General features: G+C 38.3%; 1 protein-coding gene and 1 pseudogene across 3 annotated transcripts; both read right to left on the bottom strand.

The window, feature by feature from the left end:
* Positions 1-2,297: 2,297 nt before the first annotated feature.
* On the bottom strand, positions 2,298-3,668 carry LOC122144136 (annotated as a pseudogene).
* Positions 3,669-5,565: 1,897 nt separating this feature from the next.
* LOC109104052 (bryoporin-like) lies at positions 5,566-7,675 on the bottom strand. 3 transcript variants are annotated; one of them, XM_019117416.2, is made up of 3 exons: positions 7,425-7,675; positions 6,562-6,669; positions 5,566-6,231 (listed from the first exon to the last, which is right to left on the bottom strand). In XM_019117416.2, the coding sequence occupies exons 2-3, from the start codon at positions 6,660-6,662 to the stop codon at positions 5,802-5,804; spliced, it is 531 nt and encodes a 176-aa protein (XP_018972961.2). In that variant the 5' UTR covers positions 6,663-6,669; positions 7,425-7,675; the 3' UTR covers positions 5,566-5,801. The 3 variants fall into 3 exon arrangements, with proteins under 3 accessions (XP_018972961.2, XP_018972960.2, XP_018972959.2); XM_019117415.2 differs by having other exon boundaries at positions 7,436-7,674; XM_019117414.2 differs by having other exon boundaries at positions 6,562-6,672; positions 7,436-7,674.
* Between the last annotated feature and the right edge of the window lie 10,358 nt (positions 7,676-18,033).

The raw sequence follows: 18,033 nt of genomic DNA on the forward strand, positions 1-18,033 counted from the left end.
ATTCACATCACTGCACCTTATGCAGTTGAACGTCGACAACTATCCTTTCATTACTGATCTTGTGCACTGATCCTAAAAAAGTGAAAACAAATTCAAATTAGATCTAACTCTTGCAGATCCCACATTTTAGGACATCCTTTGCCCCAATTCCCTCCTCAGATGTCTCTGAGGTTTACTTTATGTGTGTCCTTTCAACAAATTACCACTTCTCCTTGTGAGAGCTCTAGTGACTAAACAGCTTGTCCTCCAAATGGAAATCAAAAATAGAAATGGGAAAAAATCTTTTTCAGGACTTTGGTTCACAGACAGAAAAATAGTCACAAACAGAATTTCTCACTTTTAAGAGCCCTCCAAAATATATACTGTAATATAATGGAATATTTCCAGTTCATGTGTTGCTTGTTTTGTTGTCAGTTTTTCTGAAAATTGATTTTTGAATGGCTGTCAATGAAAAAAAAAAGAAAAGATGCTTTTTTAGGCATCTATTTACTGGCGTGATGACATCTACCAGCAGACCAACTCGTTTGAAGATAACCAGCAAAAGCTTGACTCCCTGGCTCAAACAAACAGCAATGTTTGCACAGAACCAGTAGTGTTTAGACTTTTTGGCAAAAAGCGTGAACTCTGTGAATAGCTTACTTTGTTCTAGCTCAGTTTTAAATATGCTAAAACATAGTTTTAAGATTGTACCCCTTTTAAGTACAGGTACAAATTTATTTGGCATGTGTGTCACATATAATTACCATTTCCCAGTGGCGTGCACAGACATCATGCACAACACGCTTAGAAACTAAATGCACAAATACACAACAGTGTAAGCAAAATGGGGAATATTTCCCTCGCAGTGCAAAATAAATACACTAGAGGAAAGAAAAAAATACTGCTTCGAGCTCAAGTGTGAGGGAAATCCACATACCCACTGTAGCGTCAGAAAAGCACTTGCCATCTGTTTACAGCAGTTCTCCACCACCCTATTACATTGTGCAATAATGCTCCAGGGATATCTGTTAAAGAGCTGACATTTAGCCTGTATTATGTATGCCTTTCCATGCAAATGTCAAAGCACATAGAGAAAGAAACCTTAAATTATTGCTCTTATTTGGTGGTAGTGGGGCGTGTAGTATTAAGAATGGATTGAGGGAAGCAATTTACTCCTTGTTGAATTAAAATTTTAGAACAGACTTGTTTTTATTTTTGATGATGGTAATAGTGCTGCAGTCTTCTGAGGGATGCTCTCTATAAATTTGGCTCTTTGACCTTGATGACTGGTTTGCTAAAATGTGTTAAATCGATATTGATCCTGTCCGGATTTGGGTAAGTAGTAATAGTTGCTTGTAAAACCTTTAATTTTCCCAATTACAGCTCCATTTCTTTCTGATAAATTAGCATTGATGTTTCTGATTGGGAATTGTGAGTATGTGAGTAAGCTGGAGAGACATCATTCAGCGCCTGCTGAAGGAGTTATTCAGGACAAGAGGAGTTTAAAGATGTAAAATGTGCTCTGCCAGTTCCTTTGATGCTGTGATTCATTCTTTATATCTTTATCTCTGTCTTCGGTTCCCATGGTTCAGCTGCCTTCTTCAGGCATTAGAAATTTCCAAATACATATTGCAAAATATTTACACAGGACCATTTCCAGCTTACAGCAAACAGCCTCGTCTCTCATTTGAGATTTTGAATACACCAATACATACAGCACCAAGCCTTCAAGGCTCAGTGAAAAGGCAAAAGACAAAACTATAAAAAGATGCAGATAAATATTTTATTTGAAAATACACTCAGCAGTGGCAAAGTCAGTACAGAACACAGTGTGTATTGTTCACAGGGTGATGAGGGAGCAAAAAAAACAAAACAAATCACCAAGATGGTTCGACTGAATAACAACACAATGACTGCCTGATCTGCCGATATGAGAGCGGATTTAGCCTGCAGGAAGCATAAGCAGACTGTAAACACACATCTGAGGCGTTCTTCTGACAGAAAAAAGCAAACAGTTTTAAAGTGTGGGATATTACAGAGGTATTAGATCCATTTAAACACTCTCAGATCATTTTACAGAGTTCAAATAACCCTAAAGAGCTGGCTAGTAAGCTAAAAAAGAAAACAGTGATTCATTACACTGGTAAATGTGATAAGCAAACATTTTTGATACAGGTGATAACGTATAAGGGCATGTAAAAAAAAAAAAAAACAGTTACTGTATTATTTTTGATTTGGTAAAATGGCTGACTGGTTTATTGTTTTAGCAAAACCTGCTGACTCAAAGGAGACAGCAGCTTGTCCCACACCATCCAGTTTTATGATAGCGGCTGCCTAAAGGACACATGGTGGCCCCTTATGTCCAGAGATTTTCCCTCAAAGTTAATGCCTGACCCATTGGCCTCCTCCCTCACAAAGCTCTGTGGATTGTGTTTGATAGTACATTTCTTATAAAGGGCCTGGTCACACTCCTTTCCTTTTGGGGTAGATGCCTACTGCAAACCAATTCTTATACAGATTGTAGTCCCAGTGGACAGAAAACATAACGGCCAGGGTCTCAGTGTAGTCATTTCTGCTTCGCTCGAACAGGTCGTAGGTCATAACCCCCACGCTGCCGGTGGCCTTAGCACTGGTCTTGCTGAAGGTGCATACTTCAGTCTTGAGGGGGCGCACTGTGGGCTGAGGTGGATTGAAGGTTTCACCACTCTCAAGATAGGCCCTGTGGGATTTATATGGATGGATCATACACAAACATGCACACATTTATTGCTACACAAAATGACACATTTTAAATGGATAGTTCACCACCCCAAATTCAAATTCTGCTCTCGGTTTTTCACCATAATGTTACACATATAGAAGTTGTAGTTTTGAGTGCTTGGTTTAACATTTAGTTTTGCTTCGTGTTTGTTAGTCTCACTTTGGGTGAGGAGGGCAGTAGTTATTTTGTCAGGTTGGTGATTTCTCTATGGTGGCGTGTCTCTTACTGCTCAAGTGGCAGCGGCAGCCTCAGCAGACTCAGTCATGATGGTGCACGATAGATCTGACTGACGGCAGAAACGGAGAGAAGAGGGGTGGCGTGAGAAAAGAAGTCTGCACCTTACAGTAAAAAGCAGTGGAAATGCAGTTTTGTTTACACTGCAGGGCAGCAGCGAAAATACAATAACTTTTCTGTTGTTTTTATGTGATAAAAAGTTTGCTGTTGTAAGTTAATTGTCCTCTGTTTTAACTGCTTGTGCTGAAATTAATGTGTTAAATTCAGGTTTTATTACTGAAAAAGATGTCTGGTCTGTGTATGTGCATATACTTAAATATAAAGCATAGAAGCATTAGATTAAAGCTCACGTAACTCTTCTCGAGTTCATTTCTGCCCCTCTCTTATTACCATTGTCAATGTTAACTAGCGAATAAATAGGGTCACAGTAATTACACGCAGAGACCCCACTTCAAAAACCCATTGTGCCTGTAGCAATTTTTCTGTTTTATAATGCACTGATTTTAAAAGAAGCTAAGAGTGTGAAATAGAGTTGCTCAAGTGTCCATAACTGAATAAACTGTCTTGCTATGTTTGTAATTTAAAATATGGAAATAAAAAGGACACATTAGCATTTAGTTTTGATTATTAAGTATTATTATTTAATCTCAAGGAGAATGAAGTCTTACCTCTGTGGTACTCCGGAGTGTGTCTGTGTGTGTGTGTGCTCAGTAACAGTGTGTTCCGAAAGATTCACTCCGTTTTTACTTTGTCCCTTTCCCAGTCTTCATGATCAGCAACAAGAACAGTACATACCCACCTGCGAAAAAAAGCATGCTTACTTAAATTTAGTGTACACCCTCTTTGCACACAAACATGGAGACACACTCTCTCACAGCACACATATCAGCTCAAGAGGCATCAGGGCACACATGCTTGGTACCAGATCCACACCCAAAAACTGGTCGTTAGATTTGTTAGACCAGAACAGTGAAGTTGCATGTACAGATCTGTCTCGGAAATTACTCAATTTTTAAAGGGTTATGCAAACGCAGATTCAAATTTTCTGTCGACCCCTACCATGTAGCTATGGTAGCATTTACAGGAATGCATTTTAGGTTTCCTGATAATTAGCATTAATTATTCTTTTTACTGTTCATACACTAATAATAGTATTTTGAAACGGTTTGAATGGGAATGTTTGTTCTGTTATGTGTTTTGAATAATGAGTCTAGAAATGTGCTCCCTTCATTTTCCTAATTTCATCATTTTAAAAATAATAACTGTCACAGTGTCACAGAATGTAGTTTTAAGAGTTTTAGGCGAGAATGTACTTGTTTAGATTTTAAATATGTGGTTTGTTAATAAAGATAACGTCTAGTTGAAAATCACAGCCATGCCAATATACAGCCATGTCTCACATCTACTCGTGTGATATTGCTCATACTGTGTGTATATGTGTGTGTGATTGATTCTTTTAATTTTCAGCACGTTCTGTTGTAGATTTGCTGGTGTTCTTGGGATCATTGTCCCCTGTTGCCCGCATGACCAAGTTTTGGCCAAGCTTTAGCCTGTCGGGACAGATTTGACTCCAGAATAATACTTTTGTATAAAGAGGAGTTTATGGTCGACTCAATGACTGTGAGGTGCCCCCAGGACCTGTGGCTATAAAACAAGCCCAAAATCATCATCAGCCCTCCACCAGCATGTGTGACTTTGCTATGAGGTGTTTGTGCTGATATGCTCTTTAGGATTTCACCAAATTGTGGCTCTGTGCATTATGGCCAAACATCTCCACTGGTTGATCTTGTCTGTTCAGAGGACATTGTTCTAGAAAGTCTTGTGGTTTGTTCAGAGGCCTTATGTAGAGTCTTTGTTGAAGTTCTTGGGTTTTTCTGCCATTTTCTCTGAGCATTACATGGTCTGATCTTGGGGTGAATTTTCTGGGATGTCCACTCCTGGGAGGATTGGGGTCTGTTTGAATGTCTTCCACTTGTGAATTATCTTCACTGTGGAATGATGAACTTCATTTTGTTTCTTGCAAATTGCCTTTATTACTCTTCCCAGATTGATGGCAGCAACAATTGCTTCAACAAGGTGCTCACACTTGCTGATGATCAGTTAAGACTGCTACTTACCCTCTTAATTCCCTATCTTAACAGTAAGGGTTGTGTCCTAACTTTGTCACACATGGTTTTTTCATTTTGGCATTATTTTTGGTAAATAAATAATGACACAGTGCAATATATCTTGTGTTGTTGTTCATCCTGAGGTTTAGTTTTCCAATATTTAAGACCTGTCGATGACCAGATGTATTTTTTTACTATGCCCTGATACAGAAAACCATGGAATTCAATAGAGTGTCCTAACTTTTTCTCATAACTGTATATTTTTTTGTCTTGTGTATATATATGGTCATGATTTTAAAATGCTTAATATTATGTTTCATTTGATGTTTCTAGTAAGAAATGTACTTGAAAAGCAAAAGGGCGGCTTGTAGAGCATGATGCTACAGCAATAACATGGTTATGGGTTTGATTTTCTCAGGGAGTCTCACTATTACGTATATGTACACAGTATATATGTAGTGCAGATACAGAAACAAACATAAGTATTCAAAACAGTCTTTTTATTTAGACACATTTTGAGATTTACAATCAGAAATCTGGGCAGCATGAATGCAGGCATTAATACAGACATCAAAAAGTTGCATCAACATTTGAAAGCACAATGGCATGTGCATTATGACGTTTAATATGCGTATGGTGTTTAAGATGATAAAAAGTATAAGGAAAAAGTTTTTTAATCATATGTGTACTGTTACTGTCAGACAAAATTAGTTTATTGTTTAGCCCATCTTGTCATAGACCTCTAGCTTAATAATGCTTTTTCCCACAGTAGACATGGTGGCCCTTAAGTCTATTTGATTTCCACTGTGGATGATTCCAGTTCCCCCCACATCTGCACGGGTGAAAAACCGACTGAAGTCCTTCCCCTCATACATGTGCTTGTACAGGGCCTTGTCACATCCACAGCTGCTCTCAAACAACCCGATGCCCATCACGTTCTTGTATAGGAGATAGTCGAAGGGGATAGAGAACAGAACGGCCATACGCTCGGTGCACATACGGTTCTGCATGTGGAAGAGGTCATAGGTCAAGATGCCCACAGCCCCGTTGGCCGTGTGCTCATTTTTAGTGAATGAGCAAACCTCGGTCTTGGCGGTGCGGATGGTGGGTTGGGGTGGATGGTAACTGAATCCACTGGACATGTACACTCTGAAAGAAATTATAGTTTACATTGGTCAATAACATTTTAGAGATATGTACAATTACAATAAATAACAGAGAGTAATTGAAAGAAATTTTGCAGAGAAATTGTGATCAATAAGTCATAGTAACATGTGTTTTTTCATTACTTTAACTCATCAAAAGAATTTAATTCAACTTCATTTTTTAAGTGTACAATTGACCAAGACAAATATAATTCTCTTAATTTTTTACTTAATTTTGAAAGTTTTATCAACTCCACTAAACAGATTTTGCTAGTAACTTCATTTAAATAAATGTAAAATATTTGGACATTCTAAAGCATGATTTTCTCCTTACTTTGGATTGATAAGGCAGTAAACGCTGCTAACATTGGTGATCTCCACTGTACAGTTCCTAATAGTGTATATAGTTGCTGACACGGCTTCTGCGGTCTGCATGCTGGCACTGCTTCGGTGAGAGTCCATGAAAGAGGAAAAATATTTTAAGAAAAGACTGAAGTCCAATTAACAATCAATCCCTGCACAACTGACGGCAATAGATAGGTGCATAGGGAGAAAAAGACCAAAAAGGTCAAAAGTGAAAACCAAAGCAAAGCAAAATCCCAAACACTGTTAAGAAAAGACTGGGAAAAATTATTTTGAAAATAAAATTGCTTTCTGCAAAGTACTAACGGACAGTTACACTAACCTTGTATTTAAAAATGAAACTTGGATATTCTGCTACATAATTATTATTTTTAAAAGCAAATGGATTGTATAGTAAACCCTACAGCATTCTAATCAAATAAATTTGATTGGCATGCAGCCCAACATTTACACACAAATCAAGGCAAAGCCTAATCTTTCTTCTTGTCAGAAAACTATCCGGTAAATGTGAAAAGCAGGAAGACAGATGAGTGTTTTCTACAGGTTTAGCACAGGTGCTAAAAAGATCTCTAATAACTGGCCTGACAACATGGCAGAATATGGAAAGCCACTTGCGGGCTCCATATGGCTCAGAGAACTAAACTGTTAGCAGAGACAAACAGTGAAGCAGTGAGCTGAGAATCATGACATGCACCAGCAGACACAAGCAATGAGACCTTTCACCATCGTTACATCGCAGATGAATTAAGGCTTAATGCTCATCTCTGTATTTGAGGTAAAAGCTTTTTTACCTTTTGTTTTTGTAGCGCACATATGGAACTGGTTAAGAAGTACCTGAAAGTTACCTGCTAGTAAGAGAGGTTGCTGCTGCTGAGAGAATTAAGGGTTTGCTGCTCCTCTGTTTCAGCGTAGATGAACAAAGGGGTGGGTGAATGACAGAAACACTAGTAGACACACAAACACCTGCTTGACAAACACAGGCGTGTCCCCTTCTTTTCCCTCCAAGTCTGTCAGGAAAAAATAAAAAATAACGGCAGACACATTTGTGGGAGAGTTTGATGGGAGTTGACACAGTTAGACTAACTGCTTGCATAAATCTTCATCCACAAAGCACCATTTACAGAATTCATGGGCACACAGCCAATACAAATGCCCAGAAAAGTACATCATGACAAGAGGCATCTTGCAACGAAAACAAAACAAAAAAAAAAAATTACTGGCTAATTCTGCAACAATTCATATTTTAGTAGGTAGATTATGGACTCAGTTCTAATGAAAACATGACATAATGAGATGCCTTGTTGGTTACGGTGCAAATATTGAACTTAATGAATGATGAAAAGTACCAAATCCACCAACGCCCAAAACCTTTGTAAAAAAGTGAAACAGAATGATAGAAGGCTTAAAAACAGGGGTGCAAGGGCAATGAGAGATTATAGCACACTTGTGTAATATTTGCACAAGAGTACATATTATCAAAGCATGTTAGAGCATCTCTCCTAAGAGTGACAGTGTGTGATTGAACATGTCATGGTCCAATGAAGCAAGAGAGCGAAAGCACACAGCTGCTCCCTTACAGCTGACAAAACTGAGAGTGTTGCAAGTCCCACTGCTTGTTCAGACATTTCCCCTTCATTCCAGCACATTTTTAAACTCACTTACACACCTTGAGACTTGGTAGGAATTTTTGCAGAAATACATTCAGGATGCACACACACATCTGACTGAAAGTTCAGGGCCCTCATTCATTTTCCAACAGGGGGGCAGCAAATATACACCTATTCACCCCATTAATCCTCTTCTAATTATAAAACATTTTACATTCCTGGCGATATTACATTAATTATGCATATATTTTAAAACAGATGCTAAGTGCGCTATGCTATGCTGTTCTTTTAAAAGGATAGTTCTCTCGAGGAAAATTCTCTCAGTAATTTATTTGCCCTCATTCATGCTCTGTAGAAGAAAGAAAGTCATACAGGTTTGGAATGACATTAAGGTTGGGGGTGTAACGGTACACTTATTCCTACCAAATTTTTTTACGGGTCTTTCGGTTCGGTAAGCACATGTACCGAACACATCATTCAATTTTTTTCCAGGAAATTCAGACAATAAATGCCATTTTGGCACTCTTTGATGTATAACCGCCTCAGTTCTGATCATTCCTTTGATACAGTCTTTATTACAGGTTTTAATGTGAAATAAACAAGAATTAACATCTCATGCCTCATGTAATCGCACAATCAGTGTTTCACTCACGGAAAGATGTGATTAAAATGGCTTGTAGCATTTCAGTTACCTCAGGCAAGTCATCAATGTCTACAGCTCGTCAGTTCAACAGAGAAATTAAGTCTAGAGAAGAGCATTTCGCGAAATATTAGACCAGGTTGTATGCCCATTATATTTTGCTTCACCTGTTAGTGATGTCTTAATCTTGTAATGTATATTAAAATAAATCTTTTAAGAAGCAAGTTATGATGACAGCCACTGTGTAAATGATTATAGGCCTATTTCAACAACAAATAGAAATTGTAGCCTAATTTAGAAGTTAATTTAAAAACAGCATTGAGTGCAATTTATATGTTTACCTACAAGTTTTTAATTTGAGTGTTGATTATTACAGTTAAAAATAAATAGTAGGCTAATTAAATTTAAGTTTGGGCTCTGTTGTTAAATATAACCTTATGGTGATGTAAAAGGGCTCCCTAGTTTAGAGCAGAAGCTGAAGTAGATTTTTAGGCCTACAGATTTTTTTTTTTTATTATTATTTTCTGAGGTAGATTTAAAGAGCAAGCTGTTCAGTAAAACATTGTTTAATTAAAAAAAAAAAAAAACAACAATTTATAGTTAGTACTTTTTCCTCATGCGGTAACGAAGCGTGACGTCAAAACCGAGGTATGTACCGAACCGTCATGTTTGTGTACCATTACACCTCTACATGAGGGTAAATAAATGATGACATAATTTTCATTTTTGGGTGACTATCCTTTTTATGCTTTGCTAAAAGTACATTTAAAGATTTAATGTAGCCATTGAGATGCGTTAATATGAATTATAATAAATCAATCTGTTAATAAATGCTGCTTCATAGTAGTCTAGTCCCCATAAGCCATTGCTTTATTATTCCTGTCTTTACAGTAAACCAAGAAAAACTCAAAGCGACCTTTTTGGAAATAGTGCAACTAAAGCTATCCAATAAATCGCTTGATTCACATTCACTCCACCAGCCGAGGTAATTCAGCATTGGCTGAATCCTTTCAAAGGAAATCAGAAGCTAACCTTATGATTAGATGTATTTCAGTGTAAAGTCCACATCCCATTACCTGAGCCAATGGAGGCTCTCTAAATGCATAGAGCTGCTGTGCGTCTGAGGGGCTAAAGATTAATCCCTGGAGCCTATGGAGCTATTCACAGATATAGGGCCTTTCAGATGATGGGGACTAATAGCTTTTGTTCTTGGGTTTGTGTGTAAGTGTGTGTGGGGGTTATGCAAACAGAAGTGATTACGCACAGTCAGGCTGAGGTGTGTGTGTGTGTGTGTGTGTGTAGGGGGTTGGTGTTGTCGGTTGATTGATTGTTAAGGGGGGCGAGAGGTTCCACACGTTCACTTTGTGATGAATAGGCTGTCAGATGCCCTCCAACTACCCAAACAAGGCCGTGGTAAAACCAGGCATTTAAGTGATTACACCAAACGTGTAAATATTAAACGTCCATTATGGAGGGATTATATATGCTGCCACACGGCAGATGAGAGGCGAATGAGGGAGAAAAAAGACAGTGATGTGGGGATGAGAGAAAAATGTAATAGAAAAAAAGACAGGTGCTCAAGCTACATATTTGTTGTTTCACGCCCGACTAATGTTTTTCTGTTTATTCTCCTCCAAATCTTAGACATTAATCACATTTTAAGAGCACTTGAGGTGCATGTTTTGTGTGTGTGTGGCCGTTTTGTGTGTGTCGTGTATCTCTGATGCTTTAATTTGACCGGGCATGTTACCGCATCCCCAAATTCAAATTAGCTGAGATAAAGAGCATTTCCAGAGATTCAGTGAGGGTATGGGGCTGGGAATGTGTGAATATTTATCTTTTGTTTAATGATGATTTGTGCGGTGTGCCCTTTAATTCCTCTGCAGCCCGGTAATCGATAGGGTGGTGTGCGACATGAATACATTTGTGTCCTCTCCAGGTAGCAAGAGCGAGGCTGCAACCTGCAGGAATGATTTAAACTCACTTGTCAAACAGACAGAAGGCTGAGCCCTTGAAGGTATGCAGAGTTTTATTGGATAGTCCAGAAACTAGATCCCGCTGAAAGCAGGAAAACCATGATGTTTCATCATATGAATTTCAAATATTTCATAAATAAATAAATAATTGAAGGGGGTTAAAGTTGAGTAATTTATCTGAATAAACCAAACTGGAAACTTGATTAAAAGGTTAAAGTAGGTGTCAAATATGCAGCGAGAATTATGATGGGAGGTTGCCGTGTGTGATTTCAATATATCTTAATTTTTTATCAGTTCTAAAATTAAAAATTTATATATCTCTTGTGGAATCTATTGCTTCAGAAATGTATCCGTTTAATTCAGTAAAATGCAAATTTTTCCAACAAACATTTTTCTTAGTCTTATCACACGTTTTTGTTTTACACAAGACATGGTCTTTCTTTCTTTCTTTTTTTGGTCTGGAAATAATTCTGTGCTTCAGTCATGCTGGCTCATGTTTACTGTTTATGTAGTTTAGTTGTCATATTTGGAACAACTGTCTTTTTCCCTTTTCTGTCTTTCTTTTCTTTTTTGTCTGTGGTTCCACAGGTCCCTATCTCCCTCATTCCATTTATCTTTTAAAAATGTCTTTTTACAGTTCCTGTTTGTCTTCTCATTCTCTCTTTCTGTAAGATTCTGTCATGTCTTGGCTCCGCTACCTCTGATTGCTCCCCAAAAATGGGCTCTAGTCTCTCTATTCTTTAAAGCCAGGGCAGTTATCATACCATTGTTTCCATCCTATTCGTCTCTTCCTTTTGTTCTTCTGTCAGTGTTGCTCTTCTTGGTTTGTCTGGAGGACAGTTCCTTTCTGTTACCATGGCTATTATGCTGTCCTCTACATCATTTATAAAGTAAACATTTAAACTTTACTTAAAGGGATAGTTCAACAAAATATTAAAAATTAAAAACTCACAAACATTCTTTCTTGGAACACAAAGAACCTATCTAGCAGAATGTCCATGCTGCTCTTTTCCATGCAATGAAAGTGAGTGAGTGAGTTTGATTCAAATTGGCCAGCTGTTTAAAGAGTTGTTTTTGATTGATTCACTACAAAGAGCCTGTTCATAAGAGTCAGTTGTTTGTTGTTTGTGGTGTTAGATTTTGGTTTCTCGTGATCACAGGAAGAACTCCTCACAAGGGACAGTGTCCTCAGAGTCTTCAAAGTTTATTGAATGTAGACACATTTCAAGTGTCAAGTTTCTCTTTTTATTGTCTCCCTTGGGAGAAATTTGCCAAACCATATTGTAAAACCATAACATATTATAGATTCAATAGCTGATCTGTAAAACAGTAACATGATAGTTTTATCCACCCCATAAACCCTGAGCCTTCTCAGAAAATGCAAGTGCTGTCTAGCTCGTGTACAAACATTGTCCACTTGCTGACTCCATTGCAACTGAGAATCAAAGAAGATACTTAAATACTTATATGTTGTTACCTGCTCAACTTCCTCCTTATTAACTAAAATTGGACTATGATCACCCACCAACCTCGGGTCAAAGATCATTTCAAAGATCTTTCTTTTTTTGACATTCAACATCAAGTTGTGTTCCTCAGACCACTGCACAACCCCTTCTATCTCTGATTTGTACATGCCGACATCTGAATTGTTTGTCAGGAAACTAAGTATAGCTGTATCATCTGAAAATTTAATAATGTAGTTGTTTATGTACCGATTCCTGCAATCATTCGTATATAATGTAAAAAGAAGGGGGGAATTTACGCAGCCTTGAAGAGCTCCAACATTTGTGACCAATATATCAGAGAAAGTTGAATTAGTTTTCACTTGCTGTTGTCGTCCCGTTAGAAATGCATAATACCATTTAATTATATAAGGGTTCACTTACATCTGTTTTAACTTAGATAACACAATATCTGGAAGTAGAGTATTAAACGCTGAACTCAGATCCATAAATTTATACTGTGGTTCTCAAGCGATGTACAATTCAAGGAAATATAATCTTGGGTAAAATAACATAGCTTATGATTCATAGAACGGTTGTTGCTTAAGAGCTTATTTTTTTTTAGAAGAGAGAAAGCAAAAGGTTACACAACACACAAAAATGTCACACAAAACCTCCTGAGCAAAAGTCAAATGGCAGATGGTAATTGACACTGATAGGAAAAAATAAGAGTATAGATCACCATAGGTGTGGTTATCTGAGGCCCTTTTATAATTTTTCATATGACTTGTGCTTTGTTCGCCAAACATTTTCCAGACCGTCACCAATGCTAGAATTTAAATTATTCATTTTATATAGATCTTTACAGATTTCAAGTTAAAATCAAATCATTATTATTTTATTTATTTATTTTTTTTGCATGTGTGACCACTATAGTTACCTTCTGGAGTATGAAGCCTGTGTGAGCATCAGTAAATGATGACAGAATTGTCAGAAAAGATGAAAAATGGAACCATAATGAGAAATGAAAAAAGTGCTGAGTGAAAGGAGACAGAAATGAAAGTGAAGAGAGGAAGACAAATCAATACTTTCTTGTCTTGCACTCCAGTCAGTGTGCATACATGGGAAATTTCCTCACCTTATATGTTCTCTCGTGCCTCTCTGCTCCTTCAACCCTCATTCACTCTCTCGCCTTTCCTCCACACAGACATATCCTCTCATCCCTCCTTTATAAGAAATATAATCCCATTGATCAGAAAACCAATGGGAAACCTTTCTTTGTAAACACAAAGCCATTCAATAGGAGGCCAGGTACTCCGTTGGGAATTCATGACAGGTGTGTGTGTGTGTGTCTGTGTATGTGTGGTGATTACTGTAAGTTGTGTGTGAACATTCTATATTTGACTTCTGAGATCCTGAGTGGCTTAGAATCAATTATAAGTCTTATTGCCCTCCTGTCTTGTCACCCCTCATCTCCAACACGCATACGCGTCATCCCAGTGTCGACCGAGGGCATGAACGCCCACGTGTGTGTGTGTACGTGCACATTTCGTTCGATTCCTCCCATTCCCACCAGTGCAATTAAGCGTTGTGCTCAGTGGACGAGGGGATCAAAGGTGTGAGGGTTCTCTTTTGACTGCAGATGAATGCGGACCGATGGCACCGAACAGACCAGTGAGAGTCTGGTTATGGATTTTTGCCCCCTGTTCCAACTCTCTCTCGCCTGTCGCTCCCATCGCAGTGTGTGCAAGTGTTAAAGAGTACGCATATCACTGCGGAGTGTGTGGTGTGACAGGCCATGGCCTTAAAGAGAGCAGAGTCCTTTCCTTTCCTCAGACTGATCCTAAATCATCAGCTGACACATTAAAAGGCCACCACACAACTTTTTACTCTGTCTCTGTCACTGTACATGAGCCTTGTGTGTGAATTCGAGAAGAGGGACACATGAGACTGCCCATCTTTGTGTTCCATTATACACAGTATTGCACATTTACAAACCCTATTTTATTGCACTATTTACAATTTTATTATAGATTTGTCCATCTAAGATTCTTAATTTATTAATATTAAATGCAATTATGAATTATGTAATACTGTAAAACTGAAAAGATCAACAGAAAGGTAATATATTATTCTGTTTGCTGTCAAAGTGTGTGAGTGACATATAGATGCTCAGTGCAGATGCTTTAGATGCTCAGTGGCTTTTGACTAATTCAGCTCTCCAGTTTAAGCCTGACACTGATATTGTAGCTAGTATGACAGAAGCTCACTTTTTCTAAATGTTATTATTGTCTATCATGTACATGTGTTTTTATGTGCTGCTTCTGCAGGGTATTTTCACAGATCTCTAAAGGTCAGGTGACTGATGAGGGTCTTACCCCGGCATGATTTATCTTCACTACAGGAATATTACAGAATATTAATCAAAATGTGAAATGATGTGGCTCACACTGGTCACAAGGTTACACTCAAAGAGATGGCAGTTTCCTCAGTGCTGATAGAATAGAGAAAACCTTGGCCTACACATTGAAATGAAAATCTAATATTTTTGTTGGATCTGTGGTGTAGTAGATTGGTGAGTGGTGGTGCACAAGTGGAAGACATAGATTTGATTCTGGCCTGCATTGTCAGCTGCCCCCCCCCCCCCCCATAATTTCATCCTTTATCTCTACTGTCATTTCAACAAAAAGTGCCAAAAGCCCAAAAAATTAAATGAAAAAGAAAGTGTCACTTTTACCCAGTCTCCTTGAAAATTCCTTTTTCACATCATGTCTCAGACTTCTCCCTCAGATTAGTGACATCAGTTCAGCAAGTCCTAAAACTCCTCTGACAACGTGCAGAAAAGCCTTTACACTCTACAGCACAATGAGCTGACACACACTTCCCAGAAGTTCATCCGTTCCCACAGTTCATCCACTGTCACTCTTTCTTCACACACACGAACGAGCAAACATCTGCTCAAACGCAAAGGTGCAATATCAGTATTAATGACATTGTAAATAAATGTAAGGAACTTTAAACATTCTTAAGATAAGATTTTAGTGCCACTTACCTTTTGCAAAAGTCATATTGCCACAATGCAACACCTGTAGGTTGTTGTGGGTCATTGCTATGCAGTTGCTGTTGTGTTCTGCGGTTTGTAACGTGGTTGCTGGATGCATGTTTACTACAGTAGTTCAGTAAGCTTTTATGATATTCTGATTCGTACATGACAAGTACCTCTTTCAATTGAAATCTATGGGATATTTTGCCTATTGTTATCAACTATCAGGTAAAAATAATAAAGACACATACAATATGTCTTCAGATACACATTAAACTGTTCACTTTATTTAGCATTCATGTAAACACTATAGCATTCATGTATTCACAAAAAGTGGCTGATGATATCTTAAGTTAGGCATGTATTCTATAACTGTAAAGGTGCTTTGAAACAATCTGTAAGATGTAAAGTGCTATATAAATAAAGATGAGTTGACTTGAATAATCTGCAAGATATTTAGACAGATAGATTTTTTTTTTTTTTTTTTTTTTTACAAAGTAATAGAGGTAAAGGTGTTTTTTTTTCACCAGGACTGCATGCTGATTTGGTCCTCAAGACACATTTCTTATTATTATCAATTTCACACACACACACACACACACACACACAAACACACACAGAAAATATAGCCATTTTGTTACAAATTTGTTTTCGTCTTCTGATTTCACACAGAAATGCTTCTACAAAAACATTGGCTACCCTCACAATTTATATCCATTTGGAGGTACAGTAGCTTCTGCTGTTTCAGAGAACTGTCAGGCCACTGAACCTACAGGATAACAGTTACAAAATACACTGTGAACTTGAATCCACCTCAGCACCCTCCTGAGTAAACCCCAGGGAGCGAATGCTGGAGTTGTGTAATGGCTGTTTGTGAGTGCTGTATGGATCATTGTCAGGCTCCACAGAGACAAACAGTGAGGCAATGACTCATTGTGAGAGAAATGCACAGTTACATCTCCCCAGTATTTAAGTTCTCCTTAAGCTAACCACTTACTTGTAACAACTTAAGTGGAACTGACCATCAGTTTGTGTTTATGGGTTCAATAAAACTGAAAATGTACATACTCCCTCGATGCGCATCTCGATGTAATAAGAAGCCTGCAGACAACAGGAAGGGTTATGGGAGAGCTCCCGAAATCAAGAGTTCATTTTGTTTGTATAGTCTTTTTCACAATCACTACTTTTTTAACTTTATGACATAACTAGCTGTGCACTGCAGTTCTGTTCACACATGACATGCTATTATGCTAACCAACTCACACTCTAAATGCAGGTATATTCACCTAAATATGTACAGAATTTTTCATTTGTGGCTGATCTATCCCTTTACATTTTAATCAAGTCAGTTTGGGTTATTGAAAGCAATGTCACTTCTGTTTATAACCAAACCGAGTGTGAACCTAACCGTATTTAGCGCTCTTAAACACGACTGACAACTGTATTCTTCTGCTGCAGTGTGGACATCTTGGTAAGTTTGGTAAATTGTAAACCAGGCCCTAAACAACTGTGAAAACATGAGGGAATTGAATGAGGAACTTTCACATTTTGACACACATCTGAAATATGACATCCTGATCCGTATTAAGCGGTGTGGATATTGTTGAACACAGAGACAAATCGTGCTCATCTCCAATGACCCCGGCGAGGAAAATGAAAGTCCACACCCTATCAGTAAATAAATCAATCAAAATTTAATTCAGACTTGCACATGGTGACCTTCACTTCGGCGGTCTTATAAAAACGGCCATCATGCCACGTGAATTTCATTTACGGCCTCATACTCTCTGTCCTCTAAAAGCAATAAGGAGTAATTGGGGATGGCACTCACTCATACCAAACCAAATGATCTTTTTCAGTCCTCCACACCGAGCTGTCATGGAAAAACACAATCCCTCTCTCACTCTCTCACGTCCATTGTCTTCTGTCTCTCGCTCTCTTCTTTCTCGCTTCGATGCGCATTTATCCCATTACTCTCACTGTGGAGACTAATTAACTCTGCATAAGTGAAAATGAAAATTGGTTTCTAGTGGGTGTTTGGACACATGACAGAGCCTTTCAGTCCTCACGTACGTGGCTTACACACCTTTGACTTCCACTGTGATTGTTAATCTGTATGTCCCCAATTAAAGCCTACTGGGGGTGTCATCGCGATGTCATCAGGTGTTTGCTCATTAACACTCAAGGGTTCGCTCGGCCCACTCAAGACTTGGCACAGCCTCATTTGTTTCCCTGTGTAATGAAGGAGAGTGGAAATGAGCATAATATGTTTGCTTTAATTAAGAGATATCACACGAGCAAGGGTGTTGCTGCAATTAATGTCTGCTTGACTGCGATTTGGTTGTAGGCATGAGGCCTCATGTAATCACAATCAGGGCCGTCCTTCGGGCAGTGCAACTGGTGCAGTCGCACAGGGCCCCTTGCTTTGAGGGGACCCTGCTCCCTACCTCACACCGGACCCGCATCAGCTAAGGATGGCCCTGATCACAACCATGTTGATATTCAATACAGGAACCAGGAGTGCATGAAGACACATACCGCCACTTAAGAAATGCATTGACCAGACTGGCTCTTGGAGACCCAATATGCAGAGTTTAGCTCCAACACTAAACAAACACACCTGCTAATCAAATAGCTAATCGAAGTCACTTGCAAAATAACAAACAGTTGTGTTGAGGGTTTATGAAAGAAAATGTCACACCTTTTAAGACATTTTTAAGACCAAGTAAAGAAAA

The sequence above is a fragment of the Cyprinus carpio genome, unplaced genomic scaffold, assembly GCF_018340385.1.
Source record: "Cyprinus carpio isolate SPL01 unplaced genomic scaffold, ASM1834038v1 S000006601, whole genome shotgun sequence".
NCBI classification, from domain to species: Eukaryota; Metazoa; Chordata; class Actinopteri; order Cypriniformes; family Cyprinidae; genus Cyprinus; species Cyprinus carpio.